The 27,040-nt window shown below is 39.0% G+C and overlaps 1 protein-coding gene across 2 annotated transcripts in view; it reads left to right on the forward strand.

Annotated features, from left to right (window-relative positions):
• Window positions 1-27,040, forward strand: part of nlgn3a (neuroligin 3a) — a 431,355-nt gene that overhangs the window by 71,501 nt on the left and 332,814 nt on the right. The window contains exons 2-3 of one of the 2 annotated variants that reach the window (XM_057850147.1): window positions 4,530-5,200; window positions 6,072-6,131. In XM_057850147.1, the coding sequence (XP_057706130.1) occupies window positions 4,729-5,200; window positions 6,072-6,131 (532 nt within the window). In that variant the 5' untranslated portion in view covers window positions 4,530-4,728. The remainder of the gene's footprint in view (window positions 1-4,529; window positions 5,201-6,071; window positions 6,132-27,040) is intronic. The other variant, XM_057850148.1, reaches the window with a different exon arrangement.

Raw genomic sequence — 27,040 nt, forward strand, 5'->3', positions numbered from 1 at the left:
ATGAAATTTAATTTTTATTTACATTTGTATCACTGCAATGCATGCTAGGAGGCATGTTGGACGACAACAGTGTTGAAAAAAAGGTGGCAGCAGAGGTTGACTTTCTCCCCCAAGGAAGCAATGATGGCCAAATGAAGCTTCTTGAAGCAATGAGGCTTTTCATCCAATTTGTTCCAAGCTTCATGGTGGTTCATTAGGTTTTATGACAGTCTTATGATGCCGCTGTCAAATGAAGTGTACCAGGTAATATATTTTGGTTTAAATATCCCATAAACCAGTGAGGACAGCTGCGGCTTATGGTATAATTCGGCTTATCTATGAACAAATGCCATTTTCGTGTCAAATTTGGTGGGTGGTGGTTTATAGTCAGGTGTAAATCATAGTCCGAAAATTACGGTAAGTGTGTATGAAATGTACTTCACAAAAAAAGCTGTGTTGCCTTACCTAAACGGGCAACTTGGGAGACCATTAGGTGTGTCTTATAATGTGGGTGGGCGTTTAAAACTAGGTTAGGACTTGCTAAATCCAAAGTATCAAGTGTTGGTGGATGTTCTTGTTGATTCAATAATCTGAGCTAAATATGTCTTCAAGGTTTGCTGCCTTTTCACTGTATTGAGCCGACAGAGTAACTTTGCTGGCAAATAATCCTTTATCAACACTTAGCCCCAAGCAATGGATGCCTCTTAATCCTCAGATTGGATGTGAGGGGGGACTTTTCATTTATTTTCAGTCAGCAGGTGCTCTGTGTGCATAACTTCCAAAGCATAATAGTCCATCATATACATGTCCTTTATGTAAGTGCTGATGGAGATGGGCTCATCTGGAGCATCCTCAGTACGTATGGATACATGCTTGGGCCGCAGCGTTTGCAGATGGGAATAATAACCCAGTGATAACAGCACCCCCGGAAACACCCATGTTGCTGATGCATTATAAATCATTCAAGCCATCATTTTGAAGGCAATATCCTCTCCTAAATCTTGGCTTTTTTTTTTTTTTTTTGTAGAGCAAATGTTGCGGGTTGATGGGGGGGCTAAGCTGCAGAAATTGAAAATTGATCAGGCAGTGTGTGGGAAGGTGATATCACAGACACCACAACTTTGCCCTGGGACTCTTGATTAGCTTTTACAGCACCGTAACAGGAAGAAGCATCACTGCCTATAGCTATATCCTCCTCTGCCCTTTTCTCTTCGACTGGGGGGGGGAGTTTGAATCTAAATTGTTCATATCTCCACCAAAGGGAGAAGGGAAAAACGCTGCATTGCATTAAACAGGACATGAATTTTTTATCATGTGACTATGTTCCTGTGTATGCAGATTTTTCACCCGCTTTATGTAAAATTTGGTCTTTGGAGCAGTGTTGTCGTTGGCAGCCCTTTTAGTTTTAATCTTGTCTTTTGGATAAAAACACCTATTAGTCTTTGTATTAGGTCGTTTCTAAATGTCTTAGTCGAGTTTTAGTTAGTAAAATGTAGGTTTTAGTATAATTATTGTCAAATGAAAAAAAAACAAAAAAAAAACAATAATCCGCATATGCTTTTCTTATGCACATAATGTGATTTAACACATTATTTTGAAAATGGAAAAGCCTGTAATGTCAAGTGTCTATAACTAGCCTTTTTTTCTTGTGTGATATAATCAAACACGAAAAATTAAAATGAAGTACTTTACAGAGTGCTATGATAATGCATTTCGGTTGGCACATGTCATGTGACCTAACAATGGGTAGGATGCAATCCAACAAACTACATGTACGACAAGCGGGGTGGTAGGGTCCTTTATTGTGAACATCTGACTAAAGCTAATTAGCATTTTCGTGTCGTCTCGCTTCGTCAGACGTAAACTGGCAAATATCTTGTTAATTTTTAGTCATCCAAGACCAGGAGCTGTCAACAGACTTGCAGGGGTCCGGGGACAACAGACCATTATAGTACCCCAACCCCACCCGAACACATACGCAGTACTTTAACACTTTGCAAGCAATGACGGTGTAAATTTTCAAATTTATTAATTTGAGATGGGCAGTTAAATTTAACAGACGGTAATATGATGTTACACAATATAAACAAACAATTTCCATCTATTGCCCATGTATGCTACAAGACAGTACAGCTGAGAGTGCTATGCCTGCCTGCTAAGCAACAAAACAGTATAACTAAACATCCTGTGCCTGCACCCTCCACATCCCCGGGGTTATCAAGCCCTCAAACAGTGATGCACCTAGATGTTTTGACAGCAAAGTCATTAACAGTAGGGCAAATAAGTATTTAGTAAATCACCAATTGTGCAAGTTCTCCAACTTGAAAATATTAGAGAGGCCTGTAATTGTCAACATGGGTAAACCTCAACCATGAGAGACAGAATGTGGAAAAAAAAAAGAAAATCACATTGTTTAATTTTTAAATAATTTATTTCCAAATTAGAGTGGAAAATAAGTATTTGGTCACCTACAAACAAGCAAGATTTCTAGCTGTTAGAGGTCTAACTTCTTCTAACGAGGCTCCACTCGTTACCTGTATTAATGGCACCTGTTTTAACTCATTATCGGTATAAAAGACACCTGTCCGTTACCTTAGTCAGTCACACTCCAAACTCCACTATGGCCAAGACCAAAGAGCTGTCGAAGGACACCAGAGACAAAATTGTAGACCTGCACCAGGCTGGGAAGACTGAATCTGCAATAGGTAAAATGCTTGGTGTAAAGAAATCAACCGTTGGAGCAATTATTAGAAAATGGAAGACATACAAGACCACTGATAATCTCCCTCGATCTGGGGCTGCTTGCAAGATCTCAACCCGTGGCGTCAAAATGATAACAAGGACTGTGAGCAAAAATCCCAGAACCACACGGGGGGACCAAGTGAAATGCCTACAGAGAGCTGGGACCACAGTAGCAAAGGCTACTATCAATAACACAATGCGCCGCCAGGGACTCAAATCCTGCACTGCCAGACGTGTCCCCCTGCTGAAGCCAGTACACGTCCAGGCCCGTCCGCGGTTCGCTTGAAAGCATTTGGATGATGCAGAAGAGGACTTGGAGGATGTGTTATTGTCAGATGAAACCAAAATAGAACTTTTTGGTAGAAACACAGGTTCTTGTGTTTGGAGGAGAAAGAATACTGAATTGCATCCGAAGAACCCCATACCCACTGTGAAGTATGGGAGTGGAAACATCATGCTTTTGGGCTGTTTTTCTGGCTTCGTAAGAAGCATTTCAAGGTCCTGGAGTGACCTAGCCAGTCTCCAGATCTCAACCCCGTAGAAAATCTGTGGAGGGAGTTGAAAGTCCGTGTTACCCAACGACAGCCCCAAAACATCACTGCCCTAGAGGAGATCTGCATGGAGGATTGGGCCAAAATACCAGCAACAGTGTGTGAAAAGCTTGTGACGAGTTACAGAAAAAGTTTGGCCTCCATTAATGCCAACAAAGGGTACATAACAAAGTATTGAGATGAACTTTTGGTATTAACCAAATACTTATTTTTTAAGGTTGGTTTGCAAATAAATTCTTTAAAAATCAAACAATGTTTTATTTTTTTCCACATTCTGTCTCTCATGGTTGAGGTTTACCCATGTTGACAATTACAGGCCTCTCTAATATTTTCAAGTGGGAGAACTTGCACAATTAGTGGTTGACTAAATACTTATTTGCCCCACTATATAACATCAGTGAAATCCAGTTTTTGATCAAGCTCAGTGGACTGCATATTGTTACCGGCATCCCCAAGGGGCCACTGTCCCCTACAATATGACCAGCTTTACCAATTTGGCGCAGACAAAGAGGTGGGTGAGCGTAAGAGGGTGAGATAGGAGTTGTTGAGAGTTGAGTGGCTGTGAGTCCCCCATTGTTAATAAAAGTTCCAGCTAAAAGCCATCCGACGTGTCTCTGCGTGAATGTAAAAAATTATACATTTTGAAATATTTAATATGTTAAAATTTTTAAGTATTTGTCGACTAGAACATAATATTTAATCAGACAATGATTTAAATAAAAAAGAAATACGTGAAAGCAAAAAATAAATTAAGGGTCATTCAGAGGCCCCTATGGTCCTGAGGCCCGGGACAACATACCTTGTTGCCCCCCCACGACGAAGGCCTTGTCCAAGACGCGTGTTTGGCTTGTTATCGTTACGGCATGATCCTACCAAAAAAAGGATTTTCAAGAAATTAGTTTTGTTATCGTTATCTCTAATTAAAAACAACACTAAAGAATCGGACTAGAGTTGATAAAAATAATATTTTGGTGGCTGTTACCCATGTCATTTGCTTGCTGCTACCCATGTCATTCGCATTATCAAACACATCAAGATGAGATGTCAAGAAGTTAATCGTAGCATCCCAAGTCACTTGATCGTTTGGTCTGACGGTGGCACTTGCGAGAAGTCTTGTCACGTTTATGTGAGCTGTTTTATGTCAGGACACAAAAGCACTCCAGAAGTCAATAAATATGACTGCCTTAAAGTGGAAGGAAGCACACTGGTGAGCTGTCAGGAAACTGTCATTAATTCTCCTGTCTTCTTCTTTTGTAGCTCAAGATAGAAGATCTGACAAGCGAGGAGAGAGGACCTCTCTCTAAGGAGAGGCGCTGCAAAACCGTTTCTCATTCTCTCCACGCCGCCACAGCCCACTATATCAGCCCATGATTGGCCTTCCTTTGGCTAGACTACACATCTGAGCTAAGGCACAGGAAAGTTGTATGTTGGTCGCTTGCACTCACTCTCGAGGACCATGTGGTTTTCGCCGAGGACAAGTCGTACCCCCTTGCAGAACTGGCACGGATCCCAGAGTTGCCAAAGTACCATCTTGCCCCTGTGGCTATTAACATTTTGCTGGTGCTTTGCGGCAGTGAAAGGTCAAAGCTACTACCCCACTGTCAACACACAGTATGGCAAACTCCGAGGGATGAGGGTGCCTCTGCCCAGCGAGATTCTCGGCCCGGTGGACCAATATCTCGGGGTCCCCTATGCTGCCTCCCCAGTGGGGGAAAAACGTTTCATGCCCCCAGAGCCTCCATCCTCCTGGTCGGGGATCAAGAATGCCACCCACTTTGCTCCGGTGTGCCCCCAAAATATTCACAACGCCGTACCAGAGATCATGATGCCCATATGGTTTACCTACAACCTGGATATAGTTACCACTTACATACAGGATCAACACGAGGATTGTCTTTATCTAAACATCTATGTTCCAACTGAGGATGGTGAGTGTGTTTAGCAATCAGGATGAAACAAAGTCTCTTCTCCCTCTCTGTCACTTCAAACCTCTATTTTTTTTCTTTAATATATTTTGCGCATGACCTGTTGTCTGGCGCATGCTGTGTCGTTGTCAGTTATTTCAACCTATCATCTTTAGTCTTTTCATCAACTCGCCCCCTTCCGTGTCACACTTTAAGGTTCCTCTTTTGATGACTAAATGACTTACAATGACAGAACCTTGATCAAAGAAGGGAGACATTGGTTGTGCACTTTACCCTCACTGTCTTGACTGTCCCGGGGATATTAGTGATTTGTAGCTTGCCTCATAAGTGAATGATCTTACTCTAGGTTTATGAAATGCTCTCTGGTACATGAGAGGCCTGTTGCATCAGCCTAACCTATTTAAGACCCTTTACTCATATTAAAATACTATTGTATTTGGAGCCACACATGCGCAATTATGAAGTTGTTGAACGGTGTACAATTATTGTACCAATGGAAAACTAAACAGAAAAACGTGTTTGAATGGTAAAATACTGACAGATTCAACTAACATCACTACATTTTGTAATGTAAAAGTATAGTTCAAATCTGACTAGCAACTGTGTGGCCTGTAATGGGTCTTAAACAGAAGTGCATGTGAATATAGGCTTCCTGTGTCCCAGGATGCAGCAAATTCATTCCACCACTTCGGAATATTTCTGCAGCAGCAACCACTTACTTTTTCAACAGGTCCTCTGTCAAGCTTGTTGATGACTAGGATGATGGGGAGGCGGGTGGGCAATAGTGGGGCTCTGACAGATTTGTTGCATGTTAACTGCAATATTTTCCAGAGCTATCTGTTATTTTGTAGTTTTTCTTCCCATTCATTTACAGTTAAAAGAATATCCAAGGAATGTGCCAGGAAACCCAACAAGAAAATGTGTAGAAAAGGAGGTAGGTAAACAATCTCACATGAAATGAAATGAAAGAAAAAGAGGAGGGCGGCACATCCTTCCAATGCTGCCAATAACATCGTCAACCTCAAGTCAAAGTTCTATTGGGGATGAACACAAGGAGGCACATCATCCTTGACACAAGTGTGAGAGATGAGTGAGTGTTTGTGCTGCCTCGTATGAGGCTGTGTAAAAGGGAATGGAAAGAAATTGCAGGGTACAAAAAAAGCAATAGATGTATAGGAATAACTTGGATCTTATTCTTATATTTTTTCTCTAATTGTATTTGGATGTTTGTGTCTGTAATCTGTTTCAATCTTGACTGCAATTGTTAATGAAATCAAAGGCCAGAGTGGGATTTCTCGATCTAGACCAGGGGCCAGCAACCTAAAATGTTGAAAGAGCCATATTGGAGCAAAAAAAAAAAAAAAACCCAACAAAAATGCATCTGGAGCCACAAAAAATTGAAAACCTTATATATGTGTTAGAATGAAGGCAACACACACTGTATGTACGTATCTACAGTATGTTAACTTTATTAGCCTACTGTAAAAATAACTTAGTTGGCTACAAATTCTGTATCTATATTAGCTTTATTAGCCTACTAGCAAAATGACTAATTTTGGGTACAAATACATAATGAGCCCTCGTGATTACCGAATTTTCGCACTATAAGGCACACCATAAAAGCTTTCAATTTTCTCAGAAGCTGACAGTGCGCCTTAAAATCCAATGAACCTTACATATGGATCAATATTGGTTAATCATTGCATAGCATTCCATTTAGCCCAGCACCACCTTGTGGATGCATAACACAACGCCAACCACCAACCGCCAACTACTACTACTACTACTACTACTACTACTACTGCGCCTTATACCAGTCCTTTTTTAAAAAATTAGCATATTTTGATAAAGTTCATTATTTTCTGTAATGTATGGATAAACATTAGACTTTCATATATTTTAGATTCATTACACACAACTGAAGTAGTTCAAGCCTTTTACTGTTGTAATATTGATGATTTTGGCAAAAAAGTCTAGAAAAAACAAAAATCCCTATCTCAAAAAATTTTCATATTTCATCCGACCAATACAAAAAGTGTTTTTTAATACAAAAAAAGTCAACCTTCAATTAATTATATCAGCTACAGTATATACTCAATACTTGGTCGGGAATCCTTTTGCCGATCCTTCTGCTTCCATGCGGCGCGGCATGGAGGCAATCAGCCTGTGGCACTGCTGAGATGCTATGGAGGCCCAGGATGCTTCGATAGCGGCCTTAAGCTCATCCACAGTGTTGGGTCTGGTGTTTCTCAACTTCCTCTTCACAATATCCCACAGATTCTCTATGGGGTTCTAGTCAGGAGAGTTGGCAGGCCAATTGAGCGCAGTAATGCCATGGTCAGTAAACCATTTACCAGTGGTTTTAGCACTGTGAGCAGGTGCCAGGTCGTGCTGAAAAATGAAATTTTCATCTCCATAAAGCTTTTTAGCAGATAGAAGCATGAAATGCTCCAAAATCTCCTGATACCTAGCTGCATTGACCCTGCCCCTGATAAAACACAGTAGACCAACACCAGCAGCTGACATAGCACCCGAGACCATCACTGACTGTGGGTACTTGACACTGGACTTCAGGCATTTTGGCATTTCCTTCTCCCCAGTCTTCCTCCAAAGCCTGGCACCTTGATTTCCGAATGACATGCAAAATTTGCTTTCATCTGAAAAAAATACTTCGGACCAATGAGCAACAGTCCAGTGCTGCTGCTCTGTAGCCCAGGTCAGGCGCTTCTGCCATTACCAGAACACGCCTGTGCACGGTGGCACTGGATGTTTCTATTCCAGACTCAGGCCACTGTTTCTGCAGGTGCCCCAAGGTCTGCAATTGGACTTCTCCCTAATCTTTCTCAGGGTGCGGTCCCCTCTTCTGATTGTGCATCGTTTCTTGCCACACTTCTTCCTTCCCACAGACTTCCCACTGAGGTGCCTTGATACAGCACTCTGGGAACAGCCTATTCGCTCAGAAATTTCTTTCTGTGTCTTAGCCTCTTGCTTGAGGGTGTCAATGATGGCTTCTGTACAGCAGTCAGGCCGGCAGTCTTGCCCATGATTGCGGTTTTGTATAATGAACCAGGTTGGGAGTTTTTAAAAGCCTCAGGAAACTTTCTCAGGGGGTTTTGAGCTAATTCGTTAATTCAGATGATTAGTTTCGGAGCTTCTTTAGAGTATCTCTTCATGATATGGTATTTTTTTGACATAAAGATTTTTTTTTTTTTTTTTCCCAAAATCATCAATATTAAAACAATAAAAGGCTTGAACTACTTCAGTTGTTTGTAATGAATCTAAACTATATGAAAGTCTAATGTTTATCAGTACATTACAAAAAAAAATGAACTTTATCACAATATGTTAATTTTTTGAGAAGGACTAGTACTAATGCAGTGTGCCCTATACATGAAAACGGTTTTAAAATTGGCCGTTCATTGAAGGTGTGCCTTATACTCCGATGCACCTTATAGTGTGGAAAATACAGTAAATGTTTATTTTAGGGCTGTCAAAATTATCGCGTTAACGCGCGGTAATTATTTTTTTAAATTAATCACGTTAAAAAATTTGACGCAATTAACGCACATGTCCCACTCAGAATTGTTTTACAGCAAGGTTTTTTGTGCTGTCTAACAGCGAACTCTTGTGGTCGCTTTGCGACATGGCATATTGCTTTCTTGCCAGTTCAATATGGCTGCACGACGTCTCGGGCTGACGCCTACGTGATTATGTTGTGCTTATATGATCCTTGGACAAGATTTGTCCGTAAGTATGGTTGTTGTAAAGAATGTACATATTATGTTAGTAAGCGAAATGTTATATTTTTTGTATGAGACGCTTTTTGTTTATGTTTAGTGAACCTGTATAGCGTGCTAAGCTAACGTTGTTGCTAATGCAATGCTTGTGTACTTTTTTTTTTGTAGTTTACTACGGTCTAAAGACGACAATGGTTTGAGGCCATTTTATTAATAAATCAGATGAAAAAGGAAGAAGTCTGATTATTAAGGCGTCGTTCACTAGCTTTGGAAAAAGTAGACGCTTCGGAGTGAGGGCAGCATAGACAAATTTAAATGACAGTATAGTGAAATGCCCACTGCAGTCCTTATGTACTGTATGTTGAATGTATATATCCATCTTGTTTCTTATCTTTCCATTCCAACAATTTATTTTACAGAATATATATATAATTTACAGAAAAATATGGCATATTTTATAGATGGTTTGAATTGCGATTAATTGCGATTAATTACGATTAATTAATTTTTAAGCTGTAATTAACTCGATTAAAAATTTTAATCGTTTGACAGCCCTAGTTTATTTATGATGACACACTCTGTTGTCCAATGCCAACTCAAGTTTAACTTCATTACAATACTAATGCATTAGAATAATGTTTGTGTCATGTTTGTCCTCCTACAGAAACCATATTAAATCTAAAAATATATTTCCCTCCCCCATCTTTTTCCATTTTCAAACATTTTTGAAAAAGCTCCAGGGAGCCACTAGGGCAGCACTAAAGAGCCGCATGTGGCTCAACAGCTGCGGGTTGCTGACCCCTGATCTAGACAATCAAATTTGAAATTTTACTACTTAAAGGTTCAAATTCAAGACATTCACTCACAACCATCACTGTAAAAGACCTCCAGAAAATAGTTTGATAAAGTAACACAATAATTTTTTGTCATACATGGAAGGGTGTATTTGAAGCAGAAAGTTACAAATTAGTATGTGTGTTTTTTTGTCACGGTAGCCTATTTGATTGACATTTGACAGTTAAGTAGTTCCAGCAAATTCAGCAGACACAAATGATGCATTCAATAGCAGTGAAAATTACTTTTGTTATACCTCATATATTTGGCCATGTTTGTAATCATTTTATTTGGCAGGGTTGCTAAAACACTCCTTGGATGTGTGTCAAATTTAGAAGACATTTATTTTTGCTTTGTATGGACTTTAAAAGGAAACATTCTATTAATTAATGAAATGTTCCCATATTTAGACAAAGAAATATTGTCAAAACCTTATCATTGTCCGTCTTGTCAGTAGGAATACCTATGTGGATTTTAAAGGCAGTTTTTTCGCTTATAGCTTAGTAAAATGTCCAGCTCATTAACATTTAAAAGATTGTGTTAATACTTACACAATTTCCCCCAGAATGCTCATGAGATCATGTTGCTTTTGAATGTTAAAATGCCATTCCTGTGATATTTTACGAGTATTACGCTTTAATGTACCCATACGGTCAAAGATACAAAAGCACTGACACGCAGAAACAGTCCAATTTCGCTTTGTGCGGCTGTTAAAATAACAGCTTTGTATAAAAACACACTGCTAATTTACAAAGTGTGCCTACAGGACTTAACAATTAGCCTTTAGACTGATACGAAGCATATCTTGCTCCGCATTAATGATTTGATTCCTAATTTCCATAGAAGCAATTGGCAGCGTGTGGCCTCACTCTGTGCACCCATACTGTACATTCTACTTTGGTAAACCAATTTTGTTCAAGACAGGCCCTTCAGGCACTTCTGCTTCAGAATTAGTCCCAGATGCAGAATATACACAGAAATATCTCTTTAATATTCCCGTTCCTCTTGAAATTTTTTTCAATTATCTCCCTCAGGTTCGGTAATGGGAAAATGGTTTTATCACAAGTTTCATGTATTGGTTTTGTGACACATTATTATGAGAAAATGTGGTTGTAACATAGGCCTGCTGTTGCCATAAACATGCAGTGTGTCGTTTACCGTCAAACCCTCGCTTCATTTTAATGACACTTTTTTTTACACAAGTATGTCAGCTCATCTTGGTTTATAGTGAATAAGCTGTGCTAATGGAGCAGAATTTATTCTTATGAAATCCAGAGGTGGGTAGAGAAGTCAGATTTTCTCAAGTAAGAGGAGCATTACTTCCAAATAGTATTACTCAAGTAATTGTCAAATTATTCATCCAGAAAATGTACTCTAGTACAAGTAAAAAAGTACTGTATATGGTGAAAAAGATACTTAAGTAATGAGTAACATTGTGAGTAACTGCTTAAAGCGGAAGTTCAGGACTTTTGACATTAGGCTTAACCTTCGAGTTAGCAGGGGTTTAGTTAGTTGAAGGAGTTGATTTCAACAAATTCCGTTTCGTTTACAGGTTATTTGTTAGTTTCAGGTTTCCGGAGTGGCTAAGCTAGCGCGAGTCAAGGGCAACATTATAGCATGCCAATCATAAGTGGATTTTAAGGGGGGCAAGGGGCCAGCCCCCTCCCTGGTGGCCGAAAAGTGTCATTGCATGTAAATGACGTTCATATATATCTATATATAAGTTGTAAAGCAATAAAACTGCAACAAAAATGAATGAAATGAACAAAAAAACATATTTCTATAATGGGTTGAAATTATTTTTCGAGCACCTTAGTCATTTGCTTTGCATATAATATAAAATATATATGTAATAGAGAAAAAAATATTTTTAAAAATGATTTTTTTTTCTTTGACTGAAAATATTTTGATTGAAGCAACTTTTGGGGGGGATTGAATGATTTACATACAAATGTCATAATCATAATATGGCCCAAACACAAAAAGGATTGCTTCAATCAAGAACATTTTTTCAATGAAAAATTAAGTGTTCATATGCAAATTTTCCAATCTCAAATGTTTTTTCACATTCAAAAACTTTTTTCTATGATTATTATATATTTTTTTTGATTGAAGTGATTTTTCTTTTTGAAAATCTATATTTTTTTGAAGCATCTTATTTTTTTTTGGATTGAATAATAAAGAGAAAAATGTCCTAGCCAAAATGTGGCCCGAACACAAATCAACATTACTTCAATCAAATAAATAAATAAACAAATACATAAAAATAATAATCAAAGATAGCTGTCACATGCATTTTTTTTAGTTGAGTTTCAAATTTATTTTTGCATTGACACATTTTTTTTTTTTTTTTTTTTGTTGTTGATTGAAGCGACTTTTTTTGGTTGAATATATATATTTGTATTCAAGCAACTTTTTATTTTTTATTTTTTATTGAAGCAACTTTTTTTTGATTGAATAATAAAGACACAAATCTACCTCCATATGGCTCTGCCCAGGGGATACAATTTTTGACTGGGGTAACTATATTGGCACAACACTGGCGGGCATACCAAATTCTTTGGATGACAATCTTGGCGAAAAGTATTGCCTACGCAGCCTGAAAAACGAACAGATCCAACATAGTCAAATACATTCAAAACACAGATCATTGTTTCAAAACACCCATGCGGCCAAAAGAATGTCAAACCAAACTTCTGTAATTCATTTCATTCAGCAGGACTATTGTTTTTAGATGCGTAATACGACCCCAATAAAGAGGAGTGCTTCGGTCACTCGTTCACATGCTGCATTTGAGGAAGGTGGGAAGTCGGACTTATCCTGCTCGGAAGGTACCAATTGTGACCTTAAAGCATTCCAAGCGAATGTAAACAGCAAAGATGGCTGATCACCACAAGTTTTTATTTTGGCCGTCAAAAGTATTTGACCTCCAGCAAACCCGACTTTTCACAAGCGATCAAATAGTGGAGGCGTACTAATGATATTTTTCCAGATCAGAGGTTGGAAACGCTGACTTCCCACCTTCCTCGGATGCAGCATCAGTCTGCCGAGTTAACTGACGGCCAGCAACATGGTGAAATGTGCATTTAGAGACTGTGGAAACGTACAGAAGAATCAGGCAAAGGAAAGTTTCCACAAATTCCCTTTAAAGAACGAGGAAAAATATAAACTGGTCACTTGCTGCTGGCTACGACATAAAAATCAGCAATGAAAAAAAACGATGTGATATCACTCCGCCCTGCTCCTCTGAAGAGCTTCTGGATAACAAATGTTGCTGTTCATATTGCAAGTATTGACATGCAATGGTAAGTTTTAATCACTTTATCCTGAAAACTTAGTCAACACTATTGATTGCATGGGTCATCGATGATTTTCATTTGTGCATATGTTTTTTTTTTGTTTTTTTTGGCATGCTATAATAGTGCCATTGACTCACGCTAGTTTAGCCACTCTGGAGCCCTGAAACTAACAAATAACTAGCAAACAAAACATAATTTGTTGACATCAACTCCGCCAACTAACTAAACCCCCGCTAACTCGAAGATTAAGCCTAAAGTAAAAAATCCTGAACATTCGCTTTAAGATGTTTGATTTTTTTTTTTCTTTTTTAAAAAATGTTATTTTTTTTTCCTGAACCCAAAGTTATCTTTATGAACTGTTATTATACTGTACTGTAACCTATTACTTAACCAAATTAAGCCCCCTCCAAAAAAATCATTGAATTCTGGCGAGAGAAAAAAATCTCCAAAAATGAAGCATCACCAGTCCAAAGGACACGAGTGCCCTCTAGTGGAGAAAACATATTCACTATTATGAATTTAAACAGATTATAGCTCCAGTTTTCCGTGGTCATTCGGTGCCAAATAAATACTGTGAGAAGGTTAAAACCTGCACTTTCGAGTCATGTTGACTGCAGCGCTCTGTCAAATACATATTTTTTATGACGCTTTAAAGACACCACATGATTGAACAGGCCGGCAGAATCATAGAACTCATGCTTGAGTCTGATTGGTTTAATGGAGTCATGTGATTATTGTTGTGACCTCTCATTGGTGAAACTGGTAGAGCCAATGTTGGCATCTCTGGCCCAAAAAAATAAAAAATATAAAAAAAAGTAAAATCTAATATGGAGAAAAAAAATAACTAGTGCAACCCAAAGTAGCGGAGTAAAGTAGTGTTTCTTCTTCACAAATCTACTCAAGTAAAAAGTATGGCTTAGTAAAACTACTCTTAAAAGTACATTTTTCTCAAAAGTTACTCAAGTAAATGTAATAGAAAACATTTACAATCAATAAGCTGCATTTAAAATGTAACAATGTCATTATAACAGCTAAATTTAAAGCAAACACTAAAACAGTAATAATGGGGGGTTCTGCTTTGAGAGTTGCTGAGCTGTTGTAGAGTCATACACTGTGCTAATAACATTTTAATTCCCAATTTTGCGATATCTATAAATACGTTTTCCCTGGAGGAACGCATGATTAATCCTCAGAAATAAGATAATTTGCTTGTTGTTCCCAGCATCAGTCCTTTTGCTCAGCAAGGAGTACATTTCTTGCATAGTAATGATCATCAAATGAGGGAAAAATAGCCGAATGCACTGTTGGAAATGCATCACAAGAGAGTTGTACAATTGGTAATGTTTGACTATAGAAATATTGACATATTTTCATGTCAAGCATTAACTTTCATTCAGGTCCCGTAGCAGTGAATAAACTTTTTTTTCCCAATTTTCTATTCAAGAAAAAAAAAGGCAAATTTGACCAAAATAATGTATGCCCTCTCTCAGCATGTATTATTTACTGTTGCTTGTAAATTATACATCAACACCGCTGTTTCACAACTTTTGTAGTATCAAACTCTTCGATGTTTACTACATGAGGACTCAGATATAATTTATGAGAACAACAAGAATCTTCTCCGTTCGCTTTAATAGCGCGGCGCTTTGTGTCACCGAGGTTATGTGGAGGTGGTCAAATGTGCAAGCTCAGCACTGTAGCCCTGCTGCTCTCCACCCCTATTTTAAATTGCTCATGCAGGGCCGTTAGGGCAACAGACGGTAGCCATGTTTCCAGAGGTCTATTTAAATGCGCATTTTAATACAACACAATTATCAAATGTTGATGGAAAACAAAAAGTTCTTTCCTACAAAAAATAAGAAGAATGCACTCGCTGAGATTGGCTAGCAACTAATTTAGGGTTTACCCCACTTACCGCCCAAAGCTAGTTGGTAGAGGTACCAGCGACCCTCGTGAGGATCAGCGGCACAGAAAATGAAGGAATGAATCAAATACATTCATGACTTGTTACAAAGTGTTGCCTGCCATAAATAGGAATAATGCATTGAAAATTGTTGCAGTATGTAGTAGCAGTGCAACGGTTTGCGGTTCAAAGCCGAACCATGCGGTTCGCCCTGTACGGTTTACACCTTTGTGAACCGCGCCTTTTCGGTTTTGCAATTAATTTATTCCGAATGCTTGTGGAATGAATTGGTCGAGCTCTGTGTGCCTGTGTGTGACGTGAAGCACAGCTGTGGAGAAATTCCCGCCCCGCAAGTAAATGTCCGATCGCTGTCAAGCACCTGTGTAATAGAAGCAGAGAAACGCCCTCTCTCGCTTACGAGCGAAGTGAAAGTGAAACAAGAAAGAAAACAAAACGCTATGGCGAGCGGAGGAGTGGAGAGACCGAATTTTGAGGAAGCACCGGCCTCTTTCAAATCTGCGGTGTGGCAACATTGCGGTTTCCCCATGTACTACAATGCGGAGGGAGAGAAAATATTGAAAAAAATAAAAAATAAAGCAATTTGCAAACATTGCTCAGCGCTTGTTCCCTGTGCTAATGGCAACACTTATAACATGACTCCGGCACCTCAGCCGGCATCACCCACAGATATCACTTTCTCAGAACAGGCGGAGATGACACCAGTGAAAACCCACGGCGGGCTTCGTTAATTTATTTGCAACGCTTGACCCGCGTTACATTGTTCCCTCGCGGCCATATTTCTCCAACAACGTAATCCCCGCCATTTATGAAATAGCACGCAAAGCCATCGAAGATGATTTCGCTAAAGCACATAGTTTCGCCCTGACTACTGATAGTTGGATGTCCCGTGCTACAGAGTCCTACTACTTAACTATGACGGTCCACTATAATTCATACCTGTCAAATTGTACGGTCTTGGCGTAATTTGTACAAGTGTGCACTGATTTTTAAATGTGTACGTTTTTTTTCCCTCCGTTTGGATTTTGTCACCCTTTTCGGCAACGAGACAATGTGCGTTAATACGTTGGTTGAATGACGCCAGAAAAGTCAGAGACACGGAGAGGGAAGAGTGTTTGTTGTGACGCTGTAGCAAACGCGAGTCTAGGCTAGGTGGCTCCAATATTTCCTGACTGTAGCCGTCAGTCTACAATCTACGCCTAGATATCTCATGCATAGAGAACTACATGTGAAATGACAGACTCGGTTGCGTTAGTAAACAGCCGCCATTTTAGAGCAGTAAACTTCTCAGAAAGGCTCTGTTGTAGTGAACCTTCCCAGCGAACCTAAGTAACTTTTTATCTAAAATACTCCTAAATCGGCAAAATCTTGACTTGAGTCTATCTTTAAAGGATGAAACAGTTTTTAAAATTTTCACATGTCGAAAGTAGACAGAAGGGAACTAATGCAAAAACGGGAGCAATTCGATCAACTTTAACAGTTGATTCACAACATTAAATGACCTCGAAACATAGCAAAGGTTACTATGTTTTTGTTTTGTTATTTGAAAAAATGGGGAAAATAAACATTAAAGGTAACACCAGTTACTTTGCCAAGTAACTATTTTACTACTGTGTGTGTATTTCAGTAGTTAGCTCTTTCGCTAGTGTAGTGACTAAGAGGCATTTTAACAGTCGAAAACATTTACATTTTAAGTGTTTATTTCACTTTCTTAAAAGCAAAATAAAGGCAGTTAAAAAAAAAAAAAAGCAAAACCCAAACCGAACCGAAACCGTGATCCCAAAACCGGGGTTCAAACCGGACCGTGGGCTAACTGAACCGTTGCACCCCTAGTATATAGATAACTTGCGAATGTCTAACTCAAGGATGACGTAGACCGTGGGCTACATGCAGACCCCATCTACACTTCGAGTGGCTTCTTAATTCATTTTTGAAAATTACAAATGTCTTTTCTCAACCGTACCTGATCAGTTTTAATTTAAAATCATCTAATATAAGATGGACATTGTGTTATAGCCATATCAATTGGGTTTCTCCATGAGAGAAGAGTGGACAGACCACACAAAGAGAGCAAACATTAACAAGAAAATCATCTGTTTCAAGTAAAATATGAAGCAGATTAATATAATCAACCCTGCTGTATACGCAAAGTTTGTGATCTATCTCAAACAAAAGGCTTTTTTGTTGTTTATTTGCTTGTTTGTTTTCCTCACAAGAACTGTGGACTACTGTGGTGTCAGGCAATTTGCAAATTCCCAACACTTTGCAAAAGACCAAAATGCCAATAGCCATAACACGAACCGTTTGTCATAAACCTAACTGTTTGTAAATCTGGAAAGAATTGAGCGAGTTGAGAGTATTTTAGAGGAGAAAATCACTAGCTACATTCACAGTCAGCCATAGATGTCCCCTGACGCAAGATGCCCTCCATTTACTTACCCTGCCGACTCTGTCTTTAGATATCGAGCCTTGTATGTGATATTTATGGGCTCTCAACGATAGTGCATGGTTATGGAATAATGGAAGTTAGGGCATATGTTTGATTGTCTAACGCTAGCCATTTTTTCACCATTTTCATCAGGATAATACACACACAGCAGGAACATAGCACCATATTTGCAATTAATTAAACTCACCTGGATCCCATGAACTGTATGTAAAATGTTCGTCAAGAGTTTAAGAAGACACAGAGTCACTGCGCTAAATGCTAATGTGAATTCTATGCCAATGCTACAAGTTAGTTTTGTGTGTGATGGTCACTCAGCACAGACCTTTAGAAGCTAAAGCAACATGGCATATCTAGTCAAGATAGGAGAGCAAAACGTACTAAGCAGCACCTGTCACGTTTCACAAAAGCTGCCTGGAATGGGCACAGGCGAATAAGCGCGTTCGGGGGGAGGCGCAACACATCACATGAGTGACACGGCCAAACATATGCATGCTAACTACACATAGGAAAATATGTATGACCCGTTCTCGTGTCATCAGATGAGAACTGGCATCCATCTCATTATATTTTCGTCTCTCAAGACAAATTTTCGGCGTGTCATCGTGACTTCATCGCTATGAAAAAGTTGTTTGTTGATGAAATATTTTCATTATCGTCATTTTTGACGAAAACAACACTGGCAGAGATGGTCACAAAGTGATATCTTACAAAGTGTATCTACTCTTGTAAGTCTGCTTCCGTTGTGATCATTTTTGATTCCTTTTGTGGCTACAGGCATTCTTGTTTTTTTTTTTTGATAGCCCAGAGAGAGGGCTCAAGACCTGATTCGCTTTGCTATTCTTCGAGATGGCGACACTTACTAAGTTGATACTCCTGTTATTTGTGGACGGATCAGCAAAAAAAATGGTTGATATTTTCTAGGGATTTATACGTATTGATTGCCAGAGACCATTTTTTTGTTTTTGTTTTCTCAGTATTGATTAATTCATCATTTACCGTTGCTTTGAGTTACAAAATAGCCAGTAGAGAGCATACGTGCTCTTCGAGTGTGCAGACTTATTATTGCCTGTAGATTTTAAGTTAGCCAGTAGAGGGTATGATTGCTGTCCGGGTGTGCTGATCATGTTTCTGGGCCGATAAGACGTTCATGGAGCGAGCAATGCGATCGTAGTTCAAAAGAACATTTGGAATTTGCGAATTACCTGACACTTCCCAGCCACGTTAGTAAACTGTTTGTTGTTTTTGCACTAGACTTGTTGACAGTTCATTTAAAATGCATGAATAGGTACTAGAATTAGAGTCCTCCAAAATTACACCATTACTTGTGTTGCAAACGCATATAATTGTTTGGAAAAGCAAGTGTTGTTGCGGATGGCACACCGGCTTTGTTTGGCTGCTTCAACAATGGCAGACTGAACTGCATTATACTGCTCAGTATAATACAGGTGAGTGAATGGGCCTATTCATTTTAGGATATTGAATGGCATGCACACCAAACAGTTTTATATAAAACAAAAATTGAGTGAGGTAATTAAGGCGATGAAATTTGACAAAAGATTTTTTGGCCCCAATGTTATTTTGAGTTAAGCAATTTTGTACCATGATTAGAAAAGAAAAATGTGTAACTTGCATGTAGTTTTTTACATTTGGAAAACAAATCAGAGTATGGGATAACTATATTTTTTGTTTTTTAAGTCTAACAAGTGGGAATTCTAGAAAGTTTAACTTGGGATGTCAAAGAGGGGGCAGAAGGTTCAGTTGAAGCAGTGGTTACCACTAGTGTTGTATCGGTCGCGAACGATTCGTTCTTTTTGAACGAATTGTTTGGGTGAACGAGACCGAACTAATCACCATCTGCACTGATTCGTTCTATGAAGTTGGTGGCGCTTGTTCGCTGCGTGGGAGGGCGTTGAGCAAGCGGCAGCGTCTTCTGACATCGCACACGACCAATCAGACGCCAGCCTCATCGCGGGCAGGGGAGGGAGCGGAAACAGAATCATGGCGTATGTCACTCATTTCCACGTGTGGCCAATAAGCAGCCAGCGTGCAGGCAGGGGGGAAAGACTGAGTTTTGTCACTTCCCGTTCAGTGATTCGGTCCTCCGGTTCCTGACCTAGCTTGCTGCTAACTTGACTTTCCAGTAATGACTATGCGGTGAACGAGTCATAAAATGAAAGGAAACGACTTTGTCACATATTTGTTAACGTGGAGCCTATCAAATGCTGCTCAAAAAGACAAAAACACCACACAAATCTAGCGAGCATGGTTTAGTGTTCTACTTTTCTCAACAGACTCGGGACTGTGCCTATGACGATATACTATCAAATTTACAGTAATTTAAAACACGCGTAGCTACGAGGCAAGCAAAACCTGAGCTGCGGTCGCGTGACGGCAGTGAAGCGGGCAGAGAACTGTCACTATATGGAGGCTTCATGGCAGCGATATGTACCTCATATGTGCACAGAAAAAAAATATTTAGTATGATCACCATAATACTGATTTGCAATGAAACTGTATATACATGTCAATTTTTTCCGAGTGGTTTTTTTTTTTTTCGTGTCAGAGGGTGTCGGTTGGTTTGACAAATTATGTCAATCCGTCCATCATGTGCTACTCAAGCGCCCCAAAAACAAAGCGCGCGGACACGGGAGATGTCGCAATATGTCTACATTTTTCTTAACAGACTAATGAGAGTAGAAAGGCGAAATCATAAAGCAAACAATTATTTCTCGTCAGCATTTGACGATCTGAGATGCGGGGACGACAGGGGAGCTGACCGGATTATTTTATTTATTAATACCAGTGCAAAAATTCAAAACGATCATCTTAATAATAAAAAACAAAAATACAACAGAGCGAGAGGTTAATATGATGTGTTGGCCGTTCCATAATTAGAAATTAAACTTTCGATTTATTTTTGTTTTCGTGACAGCAGGCATGCCGCGTTGGCTGTTAGCAGCAGCATTGTATATGTGAGCAAGATCATGCTAAAGAAAGTCCGTGCGCCCCCGACCCCAACCCCCCGCTCCCCCCACAAAAGGAAAATGTTTAACCGTGTCCTCAATCGAAATGCAAGCACGAGCCATGACTTTGATCCCATTAAACTAGGACAGACGACGCGGAAGTTCTCCCTCGCTTTTGCAGCAGCGGGAGGGAGACGAGGCTGTCTCTGAGAGCAGAATGATATCGCCTGTCATTCATTTCTGAAACTACGACGAGTGGTCAATGTGCAAGAGAGGGAGGGACCAAGCAATGTCACTTCCCGTTCAGTTATACTGCGAAGCGGTCTTTGGGGATTCGTTCAGCAACGTCACTTCCCGTTCACTAACCGAACGATTCATTTGGGTGGGGAGGGAGATGAGGGGGGCGAACGATTCGTTGAACGATTCGTTTGAACGAATCGTTTTACTGAACGAACCGGAATGGATTCGTTTACTCAAGTGAACGACAGATCCCGTCACTAGTTACCACTTGACATAGGGGCTTAACCTTGTTCAACAACAACAACAAAAAAAGTCTTTTAACTTTATTTTCCCCTTTTGCAAATCTTAGACATAGTGTTTTTCAACCGATGTGCCACGGCACACTAGTGTGCTGTGAGAGATTGTCAGGTGTGGCGCCAGAAATGATCCAATATCGCTTTTTTTTTTTTTTTTTTTTTTTTTTTTTTTAACGTCGTCAGGTGGAGTTGCAGAAGGAAGGAAGGACTAGGTAGGTTTCGGTTGTGTGCAAATGAGGGAGGTATTGCTCGTGGCGCGTTCAAGATCTGCGCGGATTTCTAGCCACTTTGCCGTCCGCGACAATGTGGACCCCAGCACGTCTACTGTAGGTCATTGGATTAAACTCGTCAAGTGTTGATATACACAAAAGTGTTCTTTCTATTTTATCCATATGTGACGACCATCAATCCTCAAGGTGGCCGATGGCTAGAAATCAGAGCAGTTCTTGAATGCGACACGAGCAGCTTTCCAACAGCGCCATGGTGCCAAGCAAGCTTAAACGTCATCTCCAAACGAAACACCCGTCGCTTCAAAAGAAGTTGATGGGCTCTTTTGTTCGCCTTTGTGAAAACAGAGAAACATACAACATTTTTTTAGAAAAACTACAAAGATAAATGTGAATGCCCTTAAAGCCAATTACCTTGTTGCTGAACTTGTTACTAAATTCAAAAAGTCCCACACTGTGGCAGTGACATAAATGTTACCTGCCTGAAAATCTATTGTCAGCGAGATTCTCGGCCCTGATGCGGTTATAGACATTTCTAAAGTCCCCATTCTGATAATTCTGAGCTTTTCAAGCATAGCTGCGATTAAAAAAAAAAAAAGAAAAAAAAAAAGAATAAAAATAGAAACAAAGAGCTGTTGAAGAAGAGCTTCGTGTGCATCTTTCTTCAATTCCAGCCAGGATATTGGCTTTGTGTTCATCTAAACAGGCTCAAGTCACACTGAGTTAGAACAAATATTGAGAAATTATTGGATAATTAGATTACTGTACAGGGAGTAATTTTGGAACACTTTTGGTTTGTGGTGTGCTGGGACATTTTTTTCAATGTAAAAATGTGCGGTGACTCAGAAAAGGTTGAAAACACTGCTATTAGTTTCTGCAAATAGCACCAACATTTCTACATTCAAGACATTGCTGCTTTAGCTGCTTTGTACAGCATAGAGCAGCATTCACTAAATCCGGACCTCGGTGCCACTTTTCCTGTCGTGTTTTCCACATCTCGCTCCCCTAACACACCTGAATCAAATGATTATGTCATCAGCAACCTCTCCAGAAGCCTGATGATGATCCTGATTATTTTGATTCAGGTGTGTTGGAGGAGGGAGACAAGGAAAACACGACAGGAAAAGTGGCACCGAGGTCCGGATTTCACTCCGCATAATATAAGTCATTTGTACTTATTTTTCTGAATGTATGTTAATTATATCTTTGTTGTTTAAAAAAAAAAAAAAAAAAAAAAAAGTAAATGTTTACATTAACTTCAATTTTAATATACATCCTTTTTTCTTAAGTAGTTAAAATTGAGATATGGCATTTAGTATGTGAGGAAATGAGGGAAAATAAAAATTAGGAGATGGAGGTTGGGGTCATTGCTGTTTTTGTTAACTTTTATTTTACAAATTATTAAAAAACTACAATTTTGAATGAATCAGTTTTTGTATGTGTTATAGAAATTACTGTGCTAAAAGTTGTCTTTGCATTTCAGTAGTTTAGGAGGTTTGACCCCCCCCAAAAAAAAAAAAAAAGAAAGAAAAAAATTAATAAATAAATAAAATTTCTGGCTCTGTGGCGACCTTCATGTTAGGGAGTTCCGGCAAGAAATTCTTGCCATTTTCACCCTTGAGTATAGAGTGTGTATTACAACACTACAGTTTGATTCAGTAAAGGGTTTCTCCATCTCAACGATAATAATAATAATTCTGTTGGGCTCTAATAATAGAAATAATTATGTTTAAATATATATATTTGATATCGAATATCTTATCAGTACAACATCAGTAAGCGAGACACAGAGAGACCTACAGTATTTAACCTCTCTCCATCAAGGGTCTCGATGATGCACACAGCCTTGACGTGAATTCGATAAAGTTGCCTCTGCCGCCTCACATTAAATACCAAATTGTTGGCAATACTGCTAACTACATTTCACAGAAATTGTCAAACTTGACACATCTTTTAAATATTTTAAACCTGGACCAACCACAAATAAACCTAACTTACCCAAATGTCTGTGGACAGTCTGACATGGTACAAGTAAAGTACACTTGATTATATTTTTCCTCAGCTGTCGAGAGGTAGGATTTAAACATTTATTTAAGCAAAAACCAAAAAAAGATAAAAGTGGGAGTGAATTGTGTTCTGTGATTAAACCTTTTATTCAGTCTTGTTCAAACTCTTTGTATATGAGGAGATACTTTATACTTTCATCTGAACATTAATGTAAACACTCTTACTAAAGTAATTAAAAAGTTAATATTGGGTTACCCTCCTTTGGCTGCAATCATCTCAACCAAACATTCCCCGTAGTTACAGATCAGACAAGCACAAAGTCTGATTTCAAACCAATTTAGAAGCTCTGGCATGACCTCCAAGAGATATTCACGCCAGAATTCCCAGGTATTTTGCTGAACTGCAGCAGTTCTGTGAAGAGGAATGGTCCCAAGTTCATCCTAATGGTTTTGCACCTCTGATCTGCAACTACAGGAAACATTATTCTGAGGTTATTGCTGCCAAAGGAGGGTCAACCCAGTTATTAAATCCAAGGGTTCACTTACTTTTTACTCACTGTCCTGGGAATGTCTACGTGTTATTTTGAATATTTGAAAACATAATTGTTAGTGTCGTATTAATTTAGGACCGGATTTAAAGTTTTTTTTTTTTTTTGGGGGGGGGGGGGGGGGGGGGGGTTGATGAACAGGCAACATTTTATGATGCAAACATGGAAGAAATTCCAAAGGATTGACCTATAGATGCTTTTTCTTCCCATTGTATCTGGTTCGGAAGTGTGTCGTCCTTCGTGGCACTTTAGTACAGTTGATACAAAATAGTGCCCCCCCTTTATCATTTACAGTAAGTTCTCAACCCTTGATCTATGTAGTTGCTATCTGACATATTTATGGAAACGTTTTCAGAAAAACATCCTAGCATGTAATAAACTATTTCTTAAAATCTTTAAGAAACTACCATATGTTCTGTTTTTCAAATAATTGTTACTTTAGGCAATGTTGTTTTAAAGTTTAATTCAAATATTTACTGTCAGTGTTGGCAAGTGATCAATTAGGATTTGTCCGTCTTACCTACTTTATCAAGTTGCCTCACCAGTCGAGAAACAGGGTTGTGCGTCTCAGAAAACCGAAGACTTCCATATATTTGTATTTAAAATAATTATCTAGAATGTCAATGTATGAATGACAAGTCCAAATTGTCAGTAATTAAACTTGCAAGGTTAAGATTTGAGAACAGTGATAAATATTTATGCCCCAGTATAGGGTTTAAATCCAAGGTTTTATGAGGCAGTGCAATCACATCATTACACTAACTAAAAAATATAGTTTGGCATTAATAAGTGTTAGCGCTGAGAAAAATAATAGTCACCTGCCATGAACCAGCCGAACATTTTATATGTTTAAGTTTGCGGCTTTGGAGACATAAAATTGCTATTCTATAGAATACAAAATGTGCATAGTAATAATAAAAGGAAATCCTTTAAAGCAAAATGACTTCGAGTTCAGTGTCACTCACTATTCTTAAAGGGAACATTGGACTTAGACTTGTAGGCTCTAATAAGCCACAGTTGTTCTCTTTTACTAAAATATGTTATTAGAAAAATATAAATTATTGCCATTGATTTAAAAACCTATAATATTTGGTACATGTTTTGACATACGGAAGGCGCTATGTTTTACGCGCGCAATGCACGCTGGGGGTGATGACGTGTTTGGCCTGGACTGGGAGAAAAGCTGTGCTAGCTAGAAAGCGAGGCTAGTATGACGAGTGGCATGATTTGTTCACATTCTGCTGCTGGTCAGATTGTTTTGTTACAAAGATGTGGGATGAGTTTTAAACGTTGTACCTGTATTCAATTCCAGCTCATCAACAGTGTTTTTTAAACCGATCCTAGACGGCTTGTATAGACTTGCTTCCATTTGACAGCTTGTATATCGCTTCGTTGTTAGTGGCATCATTGCCTCTCATCGCGGTTTTACCTCTTTTTATTAATTTTTTTATTATGTGGCTCCCGACCTACTGTCACGGACCCTTTTTGTGTCTTCCTTTACGCAATTGCGTGTTTTTTATTTGTGTGTTCAATAAACCCTTTTAAGCAATGTTCTTGTTGTCTGCTTGCTGTCTGAAGTGAGCCGCGTTTCTAATTCCGTGGTCAAGCCAGCCACACTGTCTTTTCAGTTGTGTTTCCCTTTCAGGTTTTACCGTACAGACAGATCTCGCATGTGGATTGTGATTGCTTTATAAGGATAATCAGGACTCAAAACGTGAAAGTATCGTCCTGTGGACTACACGCTTTTCTGTTGCACGGGAAATGCGGGTTCGAATCCTGCTAGAAACCTTCATTTAATTTCTTTTGCTGCTCATATTGTAAAATATCGACAGTGACGTCCTGCTCATCACTTTTCCGATCGGGTTCAAATTGAACGACGGCGACATGTTTATGTAGCTAAAGAGTGTCACAGTTTGTTTTTTTTTTGTTTTGTTTTTTTTCTGACACTGTGGTAGCCTAGCAGTGCCGCCCAGTGACGTCACCGCCCAGAGTGCATTGCGTGGTCAACAACAATGGCGACCTACTAGTTTAACTAATTTTACAAATGTTATTGAAATGAAAACATTAAGAGGGGTTTTAATATCAAATTAACTATAACTCCGTATAACCGTGGTACCCTTTAAAATATCAATTTAAAAACAAAGGATGTGCATATGAGTCATTGATTTGCAAACTAATACCCAATTGGGATTTTTGTTTCTGACACGGAAAACCTTTCATGATGAATTCATTAATGCACTGATCCGAACATTAATGCGGACTGAATGATGAGGAAATGAAAGTCCAGCGTGACAGGCAGTATAAGGAGGAGAACAGACTATAATTCAGAGCTTATCTCATTGAACCAACTCTAATTATTTGCATATTGCTGGTGAGTTGAAGCGTGTAAGAGTTTGGGCAGTTTTCAGAAAATTAAAATTTGTAATAAATTTGAAATCCTGCCAGTTTCAGACAACAAATGTTAAATTGCTTTATGCCCTGAGTGAAGGCATATTGTAGTATACTCTGCATGTGACCACTCTGATTTGAAAGGACAGGCTTCACCTTGAAAAGAGTTTCACATTGGTAAATGGATTACTAAAGCTTTTCTAAGAATTGCACTCTTTTTATAAAATTCTATGGAGGCATGGTCCCAGTGTTAAATTGGATAAACTTGCTCCCTTGTGTTATTTTGGTCGTTAAATATTATTTTAGTGCTTTTCCATTCACTATAGTTCTTTAAAACACATCTCTTCACATCTCTCTACATTATAGAACCATCCTTCGCCAAATCTAGCCATCACCGTGAGCCTACTTGAGAAAAGTACAGCAGAATCTGTGCAACATTTGCCACTATTTTTGGACATCCAAGTATCATTCTTGTAAAGCATACTTCTATTGTTTGAACTCGTGCCAGCACAGAACAATCCCATTTAAATGTTTGCAAACCAGCCAATTAACTAGAAATTTGGCCACGTGACAGTCTTAATAGATGTTGGGCTATAGAGGTACGAATTCTGTGAAAAACATCCAATCCTGCTTAGAACAGAGTATGTCTTGTCATACAAGCCAGTAACACTCCACAGTAATCCGTTGGTTAGCCCGCTCCAAAGTGCTGAAGGAAAAGAACTGCAGTCCAAGGAAATTTCTGCAACAAGCAGAATGGGCAAACATTTTCCAACAAGACAGTAAACAATGGCCTTTGTGGTTCAACAACAGTCAGTGGCCCCTTTGAGTTTGACAGCTACGAGTGCTATAGACTAGCTCCGACGTTCAGTGACCCAAGTGAGTCAAGTCACATTGATTTCAGAAGCAATACTTGACCTAAGCAGGAAGTTTGCACT

This window comes from Corythoichthys intestinalis, chromosome 11 (genome assembly GCF_030265065.1).
Source record: "Corythoichthys intestinalis isolate RoL2023-P3 chromosome 11, ASM3026506v1, whole genome shotgun sequence".
NCBI lineage: Eukaryota > Metazoa > Chordata > Actinopteri > Syngnathiformes > Syngnathidae > Corythoichthys > Corythoichthys intestinalis.